Below are 18983 nucleotides of genomic sequence, written 5' to 3' on the forward strand. Positions count from 1 at the left end.
ACCAGAATTGCAGGTGATGGAGGAGGTCTTGGAAGGCTGAATCACATCGTCGTCAAGCATTTGGTTTACCTGCTGCTGTATCGCTTCACGTTCTTTTGGGGCCACACGATAAGAGTTTTGGTGAGTCGGTCTCGCTTCGTCCTCTGTGATTATGCGGTGCTTGGTTAGGGGCGTCCGACCGACTCTTGACGTCGTCGCAAAGCATTCGTGGAACTCGGCAGTAGCGCAAGACGCCGTGCCCTTTGGTAGGTACCGTCGCTCTGTGCTAAAATTAGTCAACAACAGGTTCGTGCGCCCATCGGTGATATTTACGATGACTCGTGCTACGGCGATACCGTGAGTAAATAAGAAGGGGATTACTTGGTCTGCAACTCCTTCACAATCAAACGGTACGTCACATGTGACCGAAACAAGGATACATGACCGAGGTGGGACGACCACGTCGTTTTCGATTAGACGACATGCGTTGCGTTTCGGCGATAAGCAGGGAATTAAATCCGGAGTCCTGTGAAACGTAACCAAGCGGTCCGGGATGTTGATTATGGCGTCGTATTCCCGTATAAAATCCATGCCTATGATTAAATCTTTACAGCATATTGCAAGAACGACGAAAGTTGCCACGAAGGACGAACGTCCTATGGTGACTCTCGCCGTACAGCTTCCAGCAGGCGTGAGCAGTTAGTTGTCCGCCCACAGTCCTTATTATGAGGTCCGGTCCAGGGCGTTTTTACTTTCTTAAGGCGAACGGCTAGACCTTCACACATTATCGAATAATCGGCACCTGTGTCAACTAGCGCTGTCACTTGGTGTCCGTCAACTGAAACAATAATATCGGCGCTCACAATTTCGTCGGTGTTAGAGTTTGTCGGTTTCACGGCGTCCTGCGGCGGGATTATTGGGGGTTTTTCAGTCGTCTTGTCGGCCCGCAACCATACCCCCAGAGGTCGCCGCCGTTAGTTTCCCCGGCGTGAACTGGGCGACCTTCTTCCCCGGAGGTCAGCAAAAGTACGTCCACTCGGTGCTGATGAATGAGCAGGGGACGGAGAGCGTGACCGCCGGCCAAAATCGGTCTGGTGGTTGGGCTGAGAGTCATTGTTCAGAGTGCGCGTTGCGGGAGCACCTCGAAAAGCAGCGTCGTCGCGGCGTAGCATGTAGTCGTCACTGGCGCGTCGACCGTCAGACCAGGATTTATAAGGTCGAAATGAGGCGTCGCGGTACCAGCAATGGCGGGAAACATGGCCGATGCCTCCGTAGTGATAACAGAGGGGGCGCCTAGTGACAATATAATAGCGTTTCTAACGCTATATCGTTTCGTTTCTACTGTGTCGCGAAGTCATGGCGCAGAACATGACCACGTTGGAGCAGGTCATAACGACATTCTGACTCTCGCTCAGGCTCGCTCGGTTATCTGCTATGCTGCCACATAGGCCCTCTCACCACAAATAGCAGCTTAGGAGGCGACCGAACAAGCTGCAGCGAGTGTCGAAGCGTCATGATGTCCCTCCTCCCACGTGACCAACTACTGCGTCATGCCGTCGTGAGAGAGTAACCTCGTGCAAAAGAAAGGGGAAACTTGCTGCAAAATTTTAATAAGATGTTTTGGGAGGTCTGAGGCTTGTCGGTATTTTTTTCTGAAATTTAGGGGCCGAAGTCCTTCGTTTATCTAAAAAAAATGTAGTGTCAAAAATGTCATATCAGTACTGCTTTAAGCGTGGGTAGCCGCATGCGTCCTGTAGTTAACGTGACTAACAGTGGCCGAGCAGCTTCGGCCCTTTACGAACCGTAAATGCAAGCCCTTTGCGGGACACTTCGGTGCGCGTCCGCCGAAGACTTTTCGTTTAGCCTACGGGAACGCTAAACCTAAAGAAAACGTTAAGATAGGACGCCATCTGGTTCCAGCGTGTCAAACTTGTCTAATCCAAGCCAGTCCGTTAGGCAACCGTATTTCCGTTCCCACATGCAGGAAGGAAATCTTACGAGAGGCTACCGCCAGCGCGGCTGTGTTGGAGATAGTGTGATGGAAGTAAGGTGCTGTGTCCCATAGGGAAGCATTGAGACTGGTAGTCCAAAAATGCCCGTTTCCAAAGAAAGCGCACCCGTGATGCTCTCGCTGCTCTCGGTCAAAAAAAAAATGAGATAACAATTTCCGGTCACGCCTTTCCATAACCACACTCTGTTCGCGAGGCAAGCTGTGTTTGGAGTATGGTGTGCGAGCTTGAAAATTGTGGTTTGTTTCTGTGAGCTTTGAGTGTCAGCCAGCAACACAAGCTCTCATGCATTCATGGTGTGGGTTTTCGTCGGCTTCTTCAATGTGCTACAGGAAAACACAGGGGTGCGTCTGCTTTAAAAAATGTCACAGTTTCGCCCTAAGGGCGAAGCAATGAATGCGATAGCAACACAGCAATGTCATACGAAGTAAGGTGAGCGGCTTTGGTAGCAACAACACGCAGAACTGTTGTCGACGCCATCGGCGTTTTGCCCGCGTTAGCTCAAAATGCGTGCGGCGTTGGTGACTGTTGCTGGAGCCTCTGATATAAATAGGCACTTGGTGCCGCAGCTAAACGTCGCCTCCCTTCCCTCCCCCTCCCCCACGGCCTCTCGCGCGTCCGAAGAAGGCGCGTTTGCTCTACATATATGGTGATTGTAAAGGAGAAAAGAGACGCCTACTTCTGCAGCCCTTAAGCGAGCACGGCGCAGAACGCGCGTTTGTTCTCCGCCGTGCGTTCACTCCCCGTGAAAGACGCGCCCCTCGCGCCCTTTCACTCGCACATACAGCGTTCGGCGCGCGGCGACGATTTCATCTCCAAATGACGTCATACGGAACCTCACGGCGACGGCGACGGCGACGGCGACGGCGACGCCGACGGCGACGGCGACGCCGACGGCAGAAATCTGCTTTTGAGTGTCCATATAATTGCTATCGCAATAAAAGTTGTTGGAGAAGTGCTGTAGGCTTCGTTCTACGGCACTCCAGCAGCGTGTACTGCCGGTGGTTTGTTGCGTGCAAATTTGGAGCTTTCACCCATTCGTTCTGCCCTGCTGATCGTAAAGGCAAAAGGGAGCTGCTATGAAAGATAAGCTTCACTTCTAGTTTTAGACAGGTGGCATCAGGGCCTCTCGTAATGTTTGTCTTTCTCCCTGCCTACCTAAGATTACTCATTTCCACAAGCATACGGAAACTACAATTTCCGAACAATCCCACAAGATGTACGCGCTAGATGCGCTAGAGCACTGCACGGGCTCGGGCTTACCCGAAAGCCCGGACCCGGCCCGGCCCGTGGGCCGGGCCGGGCCGGGTACAGCAATTTTTTTCACGGGCTCGGGTCGGGCTCGGGCACGGCGTGTGCTTTTTGACGCGGGCGCGGGCCCGGGCTCGGGCTTTTTGGTGGTGCGCATGTAACGTGCAGCGAGTTGTTCTCGGGCGTCTCAACTCTGAAAAACATGTATTTTTCGGTCTCGGGCCGGGCTCGGGCCGGGCTCGGGCCGGGCTCGGGCCTAATGTAAAGGGGTGGCGGGCCGGGCCGGGCGGGTAACGTAGAAAATTTCCGGGCCCGGGCCGGGCCCGGGTCTCGCCATAAAAGTTTTCATCGGGCTCGGGCGGGCCGCCCAATCTAAAAACGGGCAGTGCTCTAAGATGCGCCACATGTAGCGTTTGAGTATGTTTACAGAAAGCGAGAGATCACTTTACGATTTATAGACAATGAGCAATAGCGAGAGTGCAACCATCAGGCCAATTCTCACTGAATGGAGAGGCATGGATGCCGACATATTTGACAACCGTCTATTCGAAGGCGACGTGCGTTAAAGCTTTAGTACAGAGTACCCATGCATACGGCTATAAAATAGTAGGTCCGAAATGCGCATGTGTAAAACGCTTGGTACTGCATTGTGGATTACTACAAACGCAAAATTTCGGATTTAGCGTTGCCACAATTGCGTGGTTAGCTGGGTAGCGTTCAATAACATTGCGGAGTTGAGGCCAATCATCTCGATCCAAATTCAGCCTTGTTACTTGCTCTTTTTCACGGCAGGAGAGTATAAATTATGAAATTGCATTTGTCCTATTCTTGTCTCTCATCGAGGAGCAAGTTTGGTGCAGTTTTGCCGTTATTTATAGCCAAGCATTCTTTGCCTCATTTCTGATATAATTTACAGTAGGTAGGTTCCTGTTTCGCATTCCTTTAATGCAACGAAAATAATATGTGACCCATGGTAGTATCGAACCACTGCCATCGCGCACAGCAGCCCGGTGCTCGAACAACTACGCCGTGATCACTTTGTTTTTGTCTTTATTACCGCCAATACCCTGCGCATGTAAATTCACTCAAGCAGAAATGCTAAAGGATTTACAACATACTGCAGATGCCAACCCAATGTGAGCAGAACTTGCTTAAGTAAGAAAGGTTTCGTACGCAGTATAATTTCTACACGCTGCACCAACTCCGGAACACAACCTTGTGTTTTATGCACTTCGAGAAGACTAGGCCATGATCGCACATATGATTATCTCGTTCCCAAGGCCGCTAGCTTTAGATGCGAAGCATCTTATGCTCAGGGCTATGTCACTCCCTCCCTCCCTACCTCCCTCCATCCATCCAACCGCCGTGCTTCCGCACCCCTACTGTGCATGCGCATCCTCCTCCCCCTCCTCTCCTCTCCTTGTCTCATCTCCTCTCCTCTCGGCATTCCTCCTCTCCTCTCCGACGCTCCTCTCCGGATTGCGCAACGAATGGCAACACCTGCGGCTCCACGCGCGATAATGCGAAGCAGCTTAGGTTAGAGGCGCGACGGTAGGCGCCCCAGAGGCACCGGTAACAGTCACCAACATCGCGCGCGTTCGGTACGAACGCGGGCAAAACGCCGACGGCGTCGACAACAGTTCTGCGCATTGCTGGTGCTGCTGCATGTCCAAGTTTATACAGCTGATAAAACTAACTTGAGTCGACCCCGTGGCTGGTTCGCATACTACTCAGGGTTCCCCTAAGAGAAGATGGTGTAATTTATTTGACACAGGCAGTGCTTGCGTCACGTTCCACTTTATCGTCTTCGTTTCTTGTGGCTGTTGGCGCGTTGAGGCGCCGTGTTGGACTGTCCTATATCCTGGACCGGCCTAATTTCCTCAGTTGTTTCCTTGTAACAATCTACGCTACGAATATTGCCACAGGTACGTGCGATTATATAACATCTGGTGCGATTATATAACATATTTTTTTACATCTGGTTGCTGATGATGTAAGATTGCGTGTTTCTGTCACTTACGATCGTCTACTACCCATGTAGAGCCCAACAATCGTCATCTCGTAAGCTCCCGTCAAAGCTGAGCAGCAGCCGACGGGCAGCAGCCGATGGAGCACAACGCACCCCCGCCCAGCTCGCCGTCGCCTCACCCCATGCCTCATCCCTCGCGTTCGTTACATTGAGCCGCGATTGTCGGATCCCCTGGTACGCTGTCACTCGCACACACAGCGTACGGCGCGCGGCGACGATTTTACGCCGTTGTACAGCCGCAATAAATTGTTACGCATATTGCCCGTTGCTATATTTTAAATACTTTTCAAAAAAGTTCCAAAGATGACAACGAATGACTTTTTTTACGAGATTCAAAACAATATTAAGCATCAAGGCCCTCCAGATAAAAATAGCCGAGATGATTTAATACATACCAACCTCTTAGCTTGTGATCTAGCAATTTAAATTCCACTAAGTTTTCTTTGAGACAAGAAAAAAAAATCCGCAGCCAATCTGACCGGCAAACACTGCTAAACGTGTCTTCACTGCATTACACGTACCTGCCGCCGGATATATATATATTGCCACAACCTTGACACGACTGAAAGCCACTCGGTGCAATTTCATGCTAGGCATGCTGGGTTGCTCTCCGAAGAAGACAACGACGAAGGTGCCACGACAGCTCCATAAAAGATCTATAGTGTCGACCGAAGTCTTCTGTGGTTTTGTCTGTGACAATATATATATATATATATATATATATATATATATATATGTGTGTGTGTGTGTGTGTGTGTGTGTGTTTGCATCGAAAAGTTTGCTGTTTCGTGTGACATCAGTATAAATACGCGAACATCTTGGAACAGCGTATCTTCGTCTGTTCACCGCGTCTCATTTTGGAGACTCGGGGACTGTTGCGAACCGCCAATACGAGAACGGTTGTTATCCAGAGCATGGAAGTTTCCTTATTTTTGCGGAAAACCACGAGCCAAATCTATAAAGCTTGTAAGTGCTGTTTGGCAGTGGCCCGTCGCCTTCACTTATATACAACATCTCGATTGGCTCAGATCAGCGCTTACGAACAGTTATAGCACAATAACGGCTTGGTTAAAACAGGCCCAGAATATTGTTCGTGTTGCTACGAGTTTCTTATATGCCAGAGCATGCGTGCGTTTAGTGATGTTTGCCTTCGCTATTTTCATGCTTCGCGAACTGCCGGGTGATGGAACAACTGCTTTGCGCATAGGCCGACCAGAAAACTGATTGTATTACACTGCAGTCTACTGTATTTTGTTTGTTGACACTCTAACGGTTCTGTCGTGTGCAGCGCATCTAGTAGCCTTGCCGTCGTCGTGGTGTGAGACGGGTGGAGGAGCGCACACCGAAGGCCCAACGGTGTACGTGGTGACACCGACGTACCGGCGTGCCACCCAGGCCCCCGACATGGTCAGGCTGTCACAGGCGCTCATGATGGCGAAGGTCCGCATCTTCTGGGTCGTTGTCGAGGACGCCGAACGGCCGTCATCGTTGGTGAGTATCCTCAAAAGACGTCCGTCTCCATTTCGCATATAGTGGCAGTCCACCTGCAGGGTAGAGCAAAGAGTATGTTGGGTAGAGCGATGGGAAAAAAATATTCCGTACAGACTTCAACTCCATTTTCAAAGCATTCTGTCCACTTTCCACCGCATCGTTGTCATGAAATATCCACGTTGAAAATAAAAACAAAATGAAACGAAAAGAATAAACCGTCTTTAGTAAAAGATGATTGGAGCATTGGTGGTGTATAGCTAGGGAAAAACGGAATATGAAAAGAACAGAAGTTTGACCAATATGGCTCCGGTTCGCTAAGGGAGGAGACAGGTAATCAAGCATTCCCTGCCTTTTTAAAAACTCTCTTTGTGCGGCATCCACTTCCATGGTAAATAAGATTACTATTACATTAATCAATAATTTGGGGCTGCGATGGTTTGCCATCGAGGACCACAAACCTTAGAACAAGAACAGGCGCAGCAGAATTACCAAAAATACTAGCTTGTTGTAATTAGCCACTGGCCAATGCCGCATTCATGCGCAATTTTTTGTTTCAGCCATTAGAAACTCATGTTACGTTTGGGGTGTAGTGGATCAGTTATATGCATGCTGCCACATTCTAGAATGCAGAAGCCGCTTAAGGAGAGTGTGAAAAGTGGTGATTCCTAAAGGCCTACTTTACCAATACGTTGTTTGCCGGCGTGCGCTTACTTTAGGTCAGATTTGGCAACATTCACCGCATAGGCGACACTCTAAAATAAAGCTTTGATACGAACTATCGTTCAGAATGGCCTACATGCAGTGCTTCTGGCGCTCCCCAAATCAAACTGCGCCTAATATGTGTTTTGTTCAGCTAGGTATTATAATTTTTAAATGGTAGCAAACCGTAAAGACGCCCGGGCATCTATCAGGTTACCTATTCTTTCGTTCCGGCATCTACGCAGCTTCGATGATGCCCCAAAGGTCAGCATCTGCTCATGATCACGCAATCCTTTAATTGGTTTGTTTGAATAATATCTAGGGCTATATTATTTTTCCCCGCAGTTTGCTTTTGCACATTAGTGTGTCAACAGTATACATACAACGTATATTATGAGAACTATATCCTGTCTGAAGACGACATTAAGTAGGGCTGGGACGCCTCAGGGTTTTCACTTGCATAAGAGCACGCAGTTGATTGCAGACCGACCTTCAATGGAATCATGACCAGCAGTCTTATCTCTTAGCATTTGAGCACAACTTCTGCAAACGTCCTTATTCACTGCGGTACAATATTGTACAAAACGGGCCAAGGTTCCGGCATCATTTTAACCTCCGTAAGTATAGGCCAGCTTGATTGTAGAATAAAGATGATGGAGCATCATAATCGAGTACGAGGATGCTAGTGGATGTTCCTCAAAACTGCAGTATGCCACAATTATTACGCAGCTCCAGGCGATTAGCCGGGCAAGCATCTCAACCATATGATTAAAATTTGTATCGTTGCTTCTCAGCACTGTAGCCACTGCAAGAAGAGCCGCTCGCATATGTGAGTGATACTTTACCCGCACCTGTGCTGCCTACAAGTAATCCATCTGCAGAAAGATGGAGCGAGGCGCTTGCTGCGAAAAGTAAAAGAAAGAGCGCTCCATGCATGCTCAGCGGGTACGTGTTTTCACATTTGCCATGCGGCGCCACGGCTTTTCCGCATGTTATGGGCATCACTATGTCAAATTTTCTTTCAATCTAATTTGTATAAAAAATTCTGGCGTAAACTTGAAGTTTAAAAAAGCGCAAGAAGACACATATTATGTAGCATATTTTACGTTTATTCAATTTGTATATTAAGTGAACTTGTACTCTCTTTTTTTATTCACACTTTTTGAAGCGGTTAAAGATTTCGGAAAGGAATTCACAAGAATGTTTCTAAACAATGTTCTCCCCTCCAATTAGAGTCTAAGTATTAGCGGCAGCATGTACAGTGCTACATAAAGTTAAGACGTTTTAGTTAGCTATAACGTCACAACTTTGTGTATCACTATATATGCTACCACTAATACGTCTCAAACCAAAGCAATAAAACGTAAACGCACCATGGACGAGTACCTTTCCACGGTAAATATGCAGCTAATTAGGCTGATGACTGTAAATAAACCGTTCTGTACCGCAGGTGGGGAACATAATGCGCCGCTCGGGGCTGGCCGGAGTTCAGCTGACCAGTCGGACTCCCTCACAATTTCGGCAAGCAAAACACGGCAAGGGCGTCGCCCCTCGCATGAGGGCGATAGCGTGGCTGCGAGCCAACGCCGTGTTGCCTTCCGTCCTGTACTTCGCCGACGACGACAACTCGTACGACCACCGCCTATTCGGCCAGGTACAGATGGCGTTCGCTCTGATGGCGCTATAACTCTGCGGTAATTATAATCCTTGAGCTGGGTGATTCCAATTGAGGCGGACAATACTTCTGTGAAAAATCAGAACGCCTAATTGAAAAATGAACCTACATACGCTTATTAATGTTTGCCTTGCGCCACAAATTTCAATTTACAAACTGTTGCTAACGAGTTGGGAAGGCGTATCCGCTTCAAAGTAATTCCATGAACTACATCAGTTTGGAGATATTAATTGTCAAAGTGTGCGACGCAATGCATTCACCTGCCAGTTACTTTCTTGCTCCAGTGCATCAAACCGGGTTTTCTTCAAAAGATAATTAGAACAACTGTGCATTTGTTCCCGCTAGTTGGATGGCACATATCTCCAAGTCCATGCCAGCTTTAAAATCCGTCCTAGGTGGATATGCTTGCAATCTCACCGGCTACAATTCGTTAATTGCAATATGTGCAATGACATATTGCAATTCTGTAATGACAGAATATTAGTAAACAAATTGACTATGTGTTCCGATTTCTCGTTTGGAAGTAATCTCCGCCTCTTCGAATAATCCAACTGAAGAAGCAGAATTGAGGTATCTGCCACAGGCGATTTTTAAAAATTCCGTAACTCATAAATATGATCACACACATAATGAAAGTAAATCGCTATATAATTTTTAATAGTACTTCTATACTCTTTCCTACGTATCTAACGCATGCTCCTGCAGGCAGCACTGGCTCCACACTGATAATTATTCCACCATATTCAGCGCCAGTCTTTCGCTATAGCGGAGCTGTATTGAAACCTTTTACAATATTTAGTGAAACTAATTCTTTATACTGCTGTACTTGTGGTCACATTAAGAATATATTTTAAATACACCGAATACTTTGCCAACGCTTCGCTATATCGGCTGGAAATGGCTCACTCTGACCGAGCCTTCTTAAACGCTTCATCACATCCGAGCTTAAAATTTCTATAGTCTCCGCTACATCTAACACATGTTCCACCATGATGCGCCTTATACCTACACCAGCTTCGCTCTGCACTGTGGGTCTGCGCCTCCTTGATACGAGCACGCAGCCACACGTCAGCACTGCCGCCGCACAAAATCGTTGTGTCCAGCCCCTACAGAATTTCGCCGTAACATGCCTGCTGCGTGTCGAACGCAGATTGCCCAGGTGCAGCGGGTTGGCGTGCTACCCGTCGGTCTGATAGGGACGTACAGCGTCAGTTCTCCCGTGGTGTCGTCCGCCGGCCGCGTAGTGGGCTTCCACGACTCGTACAGGCCGGAACGTCGTTTCGCGATGGACATGGCCGGGTTCGCCGTCAACATGCGGCTCGTTCTGTCCAGCGCAAACCTCAGCATGCCCTACAAGTTGGGACAGCTGGAGACGGGGTTTCTGGAGAGCCTCGGCATCAGTGTCGACGACTTGGAGCCGCTGGCCAGCTACTGCACCGAGGTATGAACATAGATGCGTGAAACCCGAGCGATTTCTGTTTCCGTGGCAGCTCCACCAACAGGCAGCCTAGAACGGTCCTCTGGGAAGTGGCATCGGTTCTAAAGGACGCTAGCGAGCTCCTATCTCAGTGAAAGGCAACGGAGAAATTGTTTCCCTTTTTTTTGGTAGCAGCTGAACAGCTGCAGAAATTTCCATCACGTTTGTCTCATTTGAATGTTAAGGTTAAAGTCTAGCTACTGCAGTAAAGAGATCGTTTATTTATTTCTTACAAACAATGTTAAATATAGGAACATTAAAAGAAAAACTAACGCACCTACTTTACAACTTTGTAGGTCAGCAATAAGAGCGACATCATGATGGTGTAAAGTTCACCGGTTGAGATATCCAGAGAGGACACATTTTATATGTCATTCATTGGGTTCATATATACCACTGATTTCTCGATATAACCTTCACAAAATGCCCATAAGGATCGCGGCACTTTCACGTAAACTGTAACCTCACAAATAAAAATCTGCCCAGTTTTGATTCTACGCCAGGTGCACTTTTCAGAACGACAATGTCTGTTTATGACGGGGAGTTACGCATCTGTAGACAGTGTGCTTCAGCGTTTTATTAATTACCCAATTTTTTTCAGCTGTAAAAGCACAATATAATAATATGCCTACTCGATGTCCGTAGATTCTATCAATTTGTTCAATATTTAAAATATTTATTTGAAGTGAGTACAGCGGCCATCTTATGAAATACTCGCAGCTTTTCATATTTTTGCACATCAAAATTAGAGCTGGTACAAAAGCAAAGCTTCCTCTCAAGGCACGGCCACGCTAGCTATGAAATAATTGTACAAATAAAGCTGCCGTTGTTATTTCAGGAAAATCCGACTCCGAATGACACACTACATTTTCAAGCCAACAGTCAATAACGAAAAAATAATAAAAAGCTATAAGAACATAATTGTTGTTTTCATTTTAAATGTAGAAGTAGTTCGAGAAAAATGAAATAAAATATATATATACACGATAAGAACTTGACGCTGGCGGGAACCAAATCCCCGTCTTCATCATTACGCGTTCACTGCTCTTATTCGGCTTTTGCCTTTTCCACAATTCACGCATGACGTGACGCCTGGGGTTGAAATTACCTTCCAAATCTATCGCCGTGGTCATGGGTGCCTGATACTCCCAAGGCTACATTTAGTAAACATGCACAATCACGCAGGAAAATCAACAGGTAGAAGGCCGCAGTAGCCCATTGGCAAAGCATCGCACGCGTAATGTGGAAGATGCGGCTGCTGCCACTGGTGGTATATCGCCTTTCTGGTCACCTTTCTTTCCCCTTTAAATCTTCTATATGAAAAAACGGAACACTTTTCCTTGGCTTCATCATCTGTTGGTTTGATGTGGTTTTAACTAGCTAACGACCAATCTGCTCGGTTTCTTCCATATTTCACACACACATTATTCTGGAATAAATTTTGACGGTATATTTGCTTGTAACTCGCTACCATTATGAAGTAGCCCGCAATTAGCAGTGTAATTTTATGTGCAATTCGTTTTTTTTTTGTTCTTCTTCAACAACAGTAGTGCGCAGAAAACTTTGGTTAGTTTTGTAATCGAGTGGTCATTAGCGGTCGGTATCTACTCCGATGACTAAAAAATGATGCTAAGACCACACCTATATTTAAATCAGCTTACCGGGCTGGCCTTTATAACAAGGAAAATCTCATTTACCAGCCTCCCTTCAAAATACAAGAACGAACCATTTGGAAAACATTATTTTCTTTACCCGTTACAGCATTGATTCCGTAAGCACGTATCCTGTGATTGGCAGCTCATCAAGTTAATATGCCGTATTCTGCACATTATAGAGAGGGACTTTAGGGTTGAAACGATTTCTTATTAATTATTCGAAAGCTTTTGATAGCGCGCTTCATTGCCTCTTACTGGTGAAGTTATCTACTGCGGGTGAAATAGATTAGCTTTTCAGCGATCTTTACGGAATTTCTGCGCATTGATGGTCAGATTTGGAAGTAAGCACCAGCCCTGTGCACTTATCTCGTCCTCATTTACGGCACGCTGCTGTTTTATCCTACTTCGCCGTAGTCACTTTGCAAAATATCAACAAAGACTCGAGGAAACCTAAAAGGTATGTTTCAGCATTGGGTATAGCTCGATAACAGCTCACATCGTGGCATATCCACGCGCAAGAAATATTGCACTACGCTGTATTTTTCTAGCTTCTGCCATCAGGCGTCTATATTACTTCAGGTAGCAATATAAACTAACGCGTTACCGGCATGGGGTCGGCCACCAAATTCATGACATCACTCCGTTATGTGGCCTTGAGCTTCTTTTCCGGCTTGAAGTCATCATCTCTGAGTTGTACAGAGCGTTCGATTCAATTTAATAAACACAGCCCGAAGACCGATTGTATAGCATACTGAACATTGTTAGCAATGACAACGCAAATTGGTCTTCAACACTGCATGTGAATCCCAGCTTTGTTGCCAATGTTCTTGAGTTGTTGCGCGATTGTTTGCGTGTAGGAAATCAGAAACATTTTCTTGTGTTCATTATAAGCGTCCTTTAGGTGGGAGTCCTTGCTGTTTTGTGATTTTGGGTGTGGGCTAAGCGGGGATAACCTGTTGCTGCTCAACAACAGCCTGTTGATGGAAACTGTGCGCTGCAATATGTGTATGCAACACTAGTGCAGGGATATGTGGAGAACTAATTTATTCGCGTCAGGTTTAGACGCCGCATATTTCACAACCATGTTCGCGTCTTCATTTCGGCCATGTAGTTACGTTTAGGCTCTCATTGCGGACTCATCTGCGTAATTATGATACGTGCGCTAATCTTACTAAAATTGAATGAAAGGACGATTTGACAAAATAACCTTGATCTGTATTACTAGATTACCCTTGTAGAATACCATAAAAAGACGCTCTTATCATGAGAAGAGGCAGAATAACTGAAAAGAAGGGAAAAGCAACAGAGGGAAAAAAACGAAGCGCCAGCCACAGTGACACTCGGTGGCTGGAGTTTCAGCGCGATTTAAAAAAAAATCGAGCTTTAACTTGAACATTTTCGTTTATTAATCATTTTTTATCGTTAAATTACCAATATTTGCCGTGGGGTTCCATATAAAGTCCAAGGGTGGTAACATCGTCGCCGCGCGCCCAACGTATGTGGAAGTCAAAGCGTGCGAGAGGAGCCGACTATCGCGGCTCACTCTCGCCCGCGCGCAAGGGAGCAAAGCGGGCAGGAAGCGCGCCGTTTTCCGCCACGCGCGAGGCACCCGGTCAACTTGGCTGGCTTAAATCATTAAAAATAAATGAAATTATCAATGGCAGGATTCAAACAGAGCATCCCTAGCACAACATCTGGTTTTGAAGTTAACGTCTACGTTTACTTCAGTTCTCACTGCCACCATAGCTACGAGTCTTACACATCAAGTAATATTCTTGCATGCTGCTATCGCATTCATTGCTTCACCCTTATGGCGAAACTGCGATCTTTTTAGAACAGCGAATGCCAAGAAATAAAACAAATTATCGGTGAAATTATGTGTACGTAGGTATCATTATTTTGCATGACTCCATAGAATCCACCGTAGAACCGCATGGCCACGTGCCATGCGGCATTGGCACACACCCTGGTGAGCGTTCCTTATTTGATTCGCAATTAGAAAATAAGGCGCGCGAAAGGCTGTTCATTTTTCTCAGCCACGCCCATCATCAAGAACATTACTTCTCACGCGTCGAGAACGCAGATCCTTTACAAATAGTGACAGTGTCAAATGAAGCGCGAAGCATTTGAATGTGAATGGCTTAGCATTGCCTTTGAAAACTTCGAACCGCGTTCCACCTAATTGAGGGTGCAACATGTTGGCCTGGGGCAGCAACAAGGCAACTGCTTCTGAGCATATACGTAACAGCGATCTGGTGGCTACCAGGTGTCTCCCAACGCTGGCCTGATGAGGCGGCTCTGAAGTGTCGAAGTTCAATGGTGATCCGACGGGAAAGCGTCGGCGTTTGTCAGCACCCTGTGAAATATTCCATAGCGTTAGCTCGATGTCTACTGTTCATTCCGCCCAGACCAATGCATACACACAGCAGTCCAACAGAGACGAGCGCACAACGCACGTGCAACCGAGGAAGGCAGAACGCTGTTTTGGCTCGGTCGTCGCACCAGTTATGTGGAGCGTTGACTGCGCGTCAGCTTCGCAACAGCATTTTTGCACTCAAACGCATTCCGGTTCCCTGCAAGCTCTCTAAACCCTTTCGCACGAGCGGCGTATCTGCAGTCAGTGGCGCGGCAGCATGACAACGCCGTGCAAAAGCGCCTCAGCATCGACGTAAATGCTGTTCCGCAAAATAATAATTGTCCGACGCCTCAACTACGGATAAGTTTAATGGCACATCTACGATGGCGAATATAATTTAGGCTAGGTATAAATGCTCACGAAGACTGCTTTTTACATCAAATACGCAAACATCAAACAAACAAGCGCGCCTCTTGGGATTGAGCCCATACCTCAGAAGCTCTGGAATGAGTTCATTGATACTATAGAATGTACCTTCCAGAGGTTCCCAAAGCGACCTTATCGCTGCTAATAAAATAGTCAAGGATTGTAGATGACGACGTCTGATATTCCTGGACAAAAAGACAGATGCAAGCCTCCTAAACAGTTCCGAAAACGTGGCCCACTAGAAGCCGCGCGAGTGGAACTGAGCTAAGACAGTGTCATGTGATGAAACTTTCAGTGATAAGAAGCAGTGTAAAGCGATCTAACTTTCAACTTCCGCAGTTAAGTCTCCCGCCCTTTTCTCCGCTTTCATTATTTCAGCCATCTAAGGGAGGGGAGATAAACTCCTCTTGCCGTTTTCAATAAAAGTTGTTTCTCCGCTTTCAATATTTCACCACATTACGTTTTACACGCTAACTTCGTGAGAAAAGCGCTGAGTGGGCAAATATTTTCTAGCGTTCTTAAGCAAAACTGAGCCTACCGCTAACGTTTGGCTTTGAACATAAGACCCTGTAGGAGTGGGTGCTTGAGTTATAGACGCTATCAACTTCGCTATCGCAAAGCTTCAGCGCTTGGCTATTAGTGCAATGTTTTGCACACACGAAACACTTAGAAAATAGCGTGTTTATGCATATATCTTGAATGCCACCGCACCACCACAGCGATGTTTTTTGCAATGCAGAGTTGTTCTTAAGAAGCTGAGGCTATCTATCAGTCGTGCCTGCTGCTGTCGCTGAAAACAAAAAAAAATCCACTTGGCGAAGGTGGCTGAGATATTAATTGGTGTGTTAATTCTTATCTGAATATTAATCGCAACTGATTCGCCAAACTTTGTTGCGGCATGTGCTTTGTGTGGTGATAAGGACCTGCATGGAAGACCAAAAGTACATATCTTAGGCGTAGCTTTAAAAAATAGCAAGAGAAAGTATGTGAACTGAGCACTAATTGTGACTATATAGATGATATTGTATAGTTTTTGTTTTTGTGTAGAAACAGTGGCTCATACCAACTACGGTGGATTAGTCACGAAGCAGGTGGTTTCATATAAGTGTTTATTAGATTGCAACCAAAATGGCATTTCGTGTAGAGAGCGAAGGTTAAAATTAAAATTAGGTTCTGGAGGCTTTACGTGCCAAAACCACTATTTGATTATGAGGAACGCCGTAGTGAGGCGCTCCGGATTAATTTCGACCACCTGGGCTTCTTTACTGTTCAACCAATGCACGTTACACGGGCGTTTTTGAATTTCACCGACATCAAAATGCAGCCGCCGCGGCAGGGATTCGATCCTTAGGCTTAGTAAGGATTGTCCTAGCCACTACGCTACTACGGCAATTGAGAGCGTAGGTTAAAGCAACCTACATTTAGAAAGCAGAAAGAAGCCGTAGAGGATTTTGAGATAAAATAATGTCATATCAACAAATAAAAAAGAAATGATTCATAATTTCAGAAATTCAACATGATAATATTTTGTTTCCTTATTGAATTATTCAGGTGCGAGAAAAGCATCCCTGAAGCGGAATACCAGCGAAGCCGCCCCCAAAAATAGAACGACTCGTGAACTAGGTGACAGGCCAAGCGGTCGAAATAACATTTCTAAGAGCTTTCTTTGTCTTAAAAATGGGCCGCATGAGTGGATAGAATGGTCAACATATTTAGTTACATTGTAGAAATAGCATACAGCAGAATATGGGCAAGGGCAGAATATGGCGTCTCAGTTTTGCCAAGTAAGCTTCCAATTGTCTTGAAGCACCCCAAGTATTATTCCATAGGGAACACAGATAATACAATCAAGGAGACGATGTTAGAGTGTACTTTCTGAAATTTTGGGATGTAGAGAAAATTCTGTGCCTAACTGCAGTTGCGTACACTGACGTTGGCTAAAGCGTGAGGCTCTGAGAAAAAAGCAGACGTTGGAAGGTTAAAAATTGCCTAGGATAAAAAAAAACCAGTGGTACTCAGACAAATTGACCTTGTTCAAAGTGAAAAAAATTACAGGTTTTGGAGTCAGAGAATTACATGGATTAATGGGGAGTGGATATTTGCGACAATACGGCACGTTTCGTTGACGCAAGAGGACAAGGATAAATATTTCTGGCAGTTGCATATGTGGAGCTAACTGGGCTGAATATTTATTGGCGATTAGTACGATGGCCAAATAAATGTATTTCTTGCAACTTCCTAGTCATTTCTTAAGGAAAACATTGAAGAAATTCCGAATGTATGTGCAGATGTATTGACGATGTTGGAAACAATGCATTCAGAAAAATGAAACCCGGAAAAGCGCCACAATCTCTGAAAGCTAAGTCTAGATGAACTATTTTTATATTGTCCCTCATATGATCTTTGTTCTTTTTTTTCATGCAGGTGCTAGTGTGGCACACCAAGATGGTTTCGAAAAGATTTCCTTCAACAAAGGTATTACGTCGACTTAACATTACGTCACCGAATAATTTACCGCTATTATACAAGAACATCTTAGAAGACGAAGTTTAGAACGTATACAAAAAAGAGGTCTCTTCCCCGTGGTGTCCCGCTGAGATGTGTCGACGAAAAGTGCTTCCAATCTGCAAGCGACAACCTTGCAACGTGTTCTATACGCCCGGCTTCTGCGTCTACGGCTGACGTTCATCAACTTCTGTGACTTCCAAAGGACCCTGGAACACTTTCTCAATCAACGACCTGCTAATGCGAATAGCATGCTTGCTAATGTCAGACGAGTTTTATTCCGGGCCATCTATGTAGCAATGCACCAAAGTTATGGGATGATCCCGAAGATAGTGAAATGTAAAAGTCTGAGCCGATCCCAAAGGTAGTGCAGTCTGAAAATGCGCGTCTAACATCGTTCACGGCGATCGCAAAAAAAATTTAAAACTTTGAAATTTCTTTTGTGCTAGGCGGAACCGAATGGTGCACCGTATACACGTTCCTCAAGCACACCAGCAAGCCGCTTTAGTGCGCTGAGGAAAAGATTTTCCCGAGAAGCGAAGGATTGATTCTCACTGTTTACACGCACCAATGCACCACACATTTCGGAGGCAACGACCGGATTTTGAGGCCGCGCGGCTACACGGCAAGGCGTCTCCAGAAAGAAGCGCGAGACAGAAGCCCGGCTGCAGAGCATGGCTTATATATACCCTCCGGAGCGTCACCGGTGCAATATCGACGGATCTCGGAGGCCACACAAAGGACTCCGTGCTGACTCCGCGGCGGTGCCGCTGCAAGGTGCAGCGTGTCCGGAGGAGGTGCGAGAAAAGAAGCCGGTGACAGTTTATGCTTCTTGGATGACTCGTTCAGCGTATTTGCATACTTGGATAATCCTCGTAGATGCGCTCTCCTCGAATGCTTTAAATTCGTGCTATCGAAGAAATAAAGAGCTGCCCTGCTCAGTTATTTTTGGGGCAAGCAACGAGCCTGCGCTCCACTTTCATATTATTACTGACATACTCGCAACGGAGGAAGATATCAAGGCTTTCTTGGAACTTTGCGTAACCAAAGCTTACATTCAAGGTTCTCGGCTGGTTCTTCGGACATTACGTACGTAGTACATAGTCGTATCGTGCTGTCTATCCTCATTGTCAGTCGTAGTAACCCTTCCTTTTTTCACCCTTTCCCTCTGAGCGGAATAAAAGAGTAGAGGTCCATCTCCTCTTGCCGTTTCTTCTCATTACACAATACAATTATCTTCTATTTCTATTATGTTGCTGCGTCCTGCTACTCAGAATATTAAACACAAGATGCCAGGGAAGGCCAAACAAATGCAATATTTTCCAGAGGACTGCACCCGTTAGATAAGGCACAAAAAATTCGCTGATTCAGCAGTGCCTCCATTACAAGACGGCATGCTACCGTTTATTTTACGCTAGATTAGTTCATTTT

The 18983-nt window shown here is 46.1% G+C and overlaps 1 protein-coding gene across 1 annotated transcript in view; it reads left to right on the forward strand.

Moving 5' to 3' along the window:
- Positions 1-18712, forward strand: part of LOC119449050 (galactosylgalactosylxylosylprotein 3-beta-glucuronosyltransferase S-like) — a 29276-nt gene extending 10564 nt beyond the window's left edge. The window contains exons 3-6 of the mRNA XM_049666219.1: positions 6557-6759; positions 8909-9112; positions 10284-10574; positions 17472-18712. Of these exons, the coding sequence (XP_049522176.1) occupies positions 6557-6759; positions 8909-9112; positions 10284-10574; positions 17472-17600 (827 nt within the window). The 3' untranslated portion in view covers positions 17601-18712. The remainder of the gene's footprint in view (positions 1-6556; positions 6760-8908; positions 9113-10283; positions 10575-17471) is intronic.
- The last annotated feature ends 271 nt before the right edge of the window (positions 18713-18983 follow it).

Source organism: Dermacentor silvarum, chromosome 4, assembly GCF_013339745.2.
Source record: "Dermacentor silvarum isolate Dsil-2018 chromosome 4, BIME_Dsil_1.4, whole genome shotgun sequence".
Lineage (NCBI taxonomy): Eukaryota > Metazoa > Arthropoda > Arachnida > Ixodida > Ixodidae > Dermacentor > Dermacentor silvarum.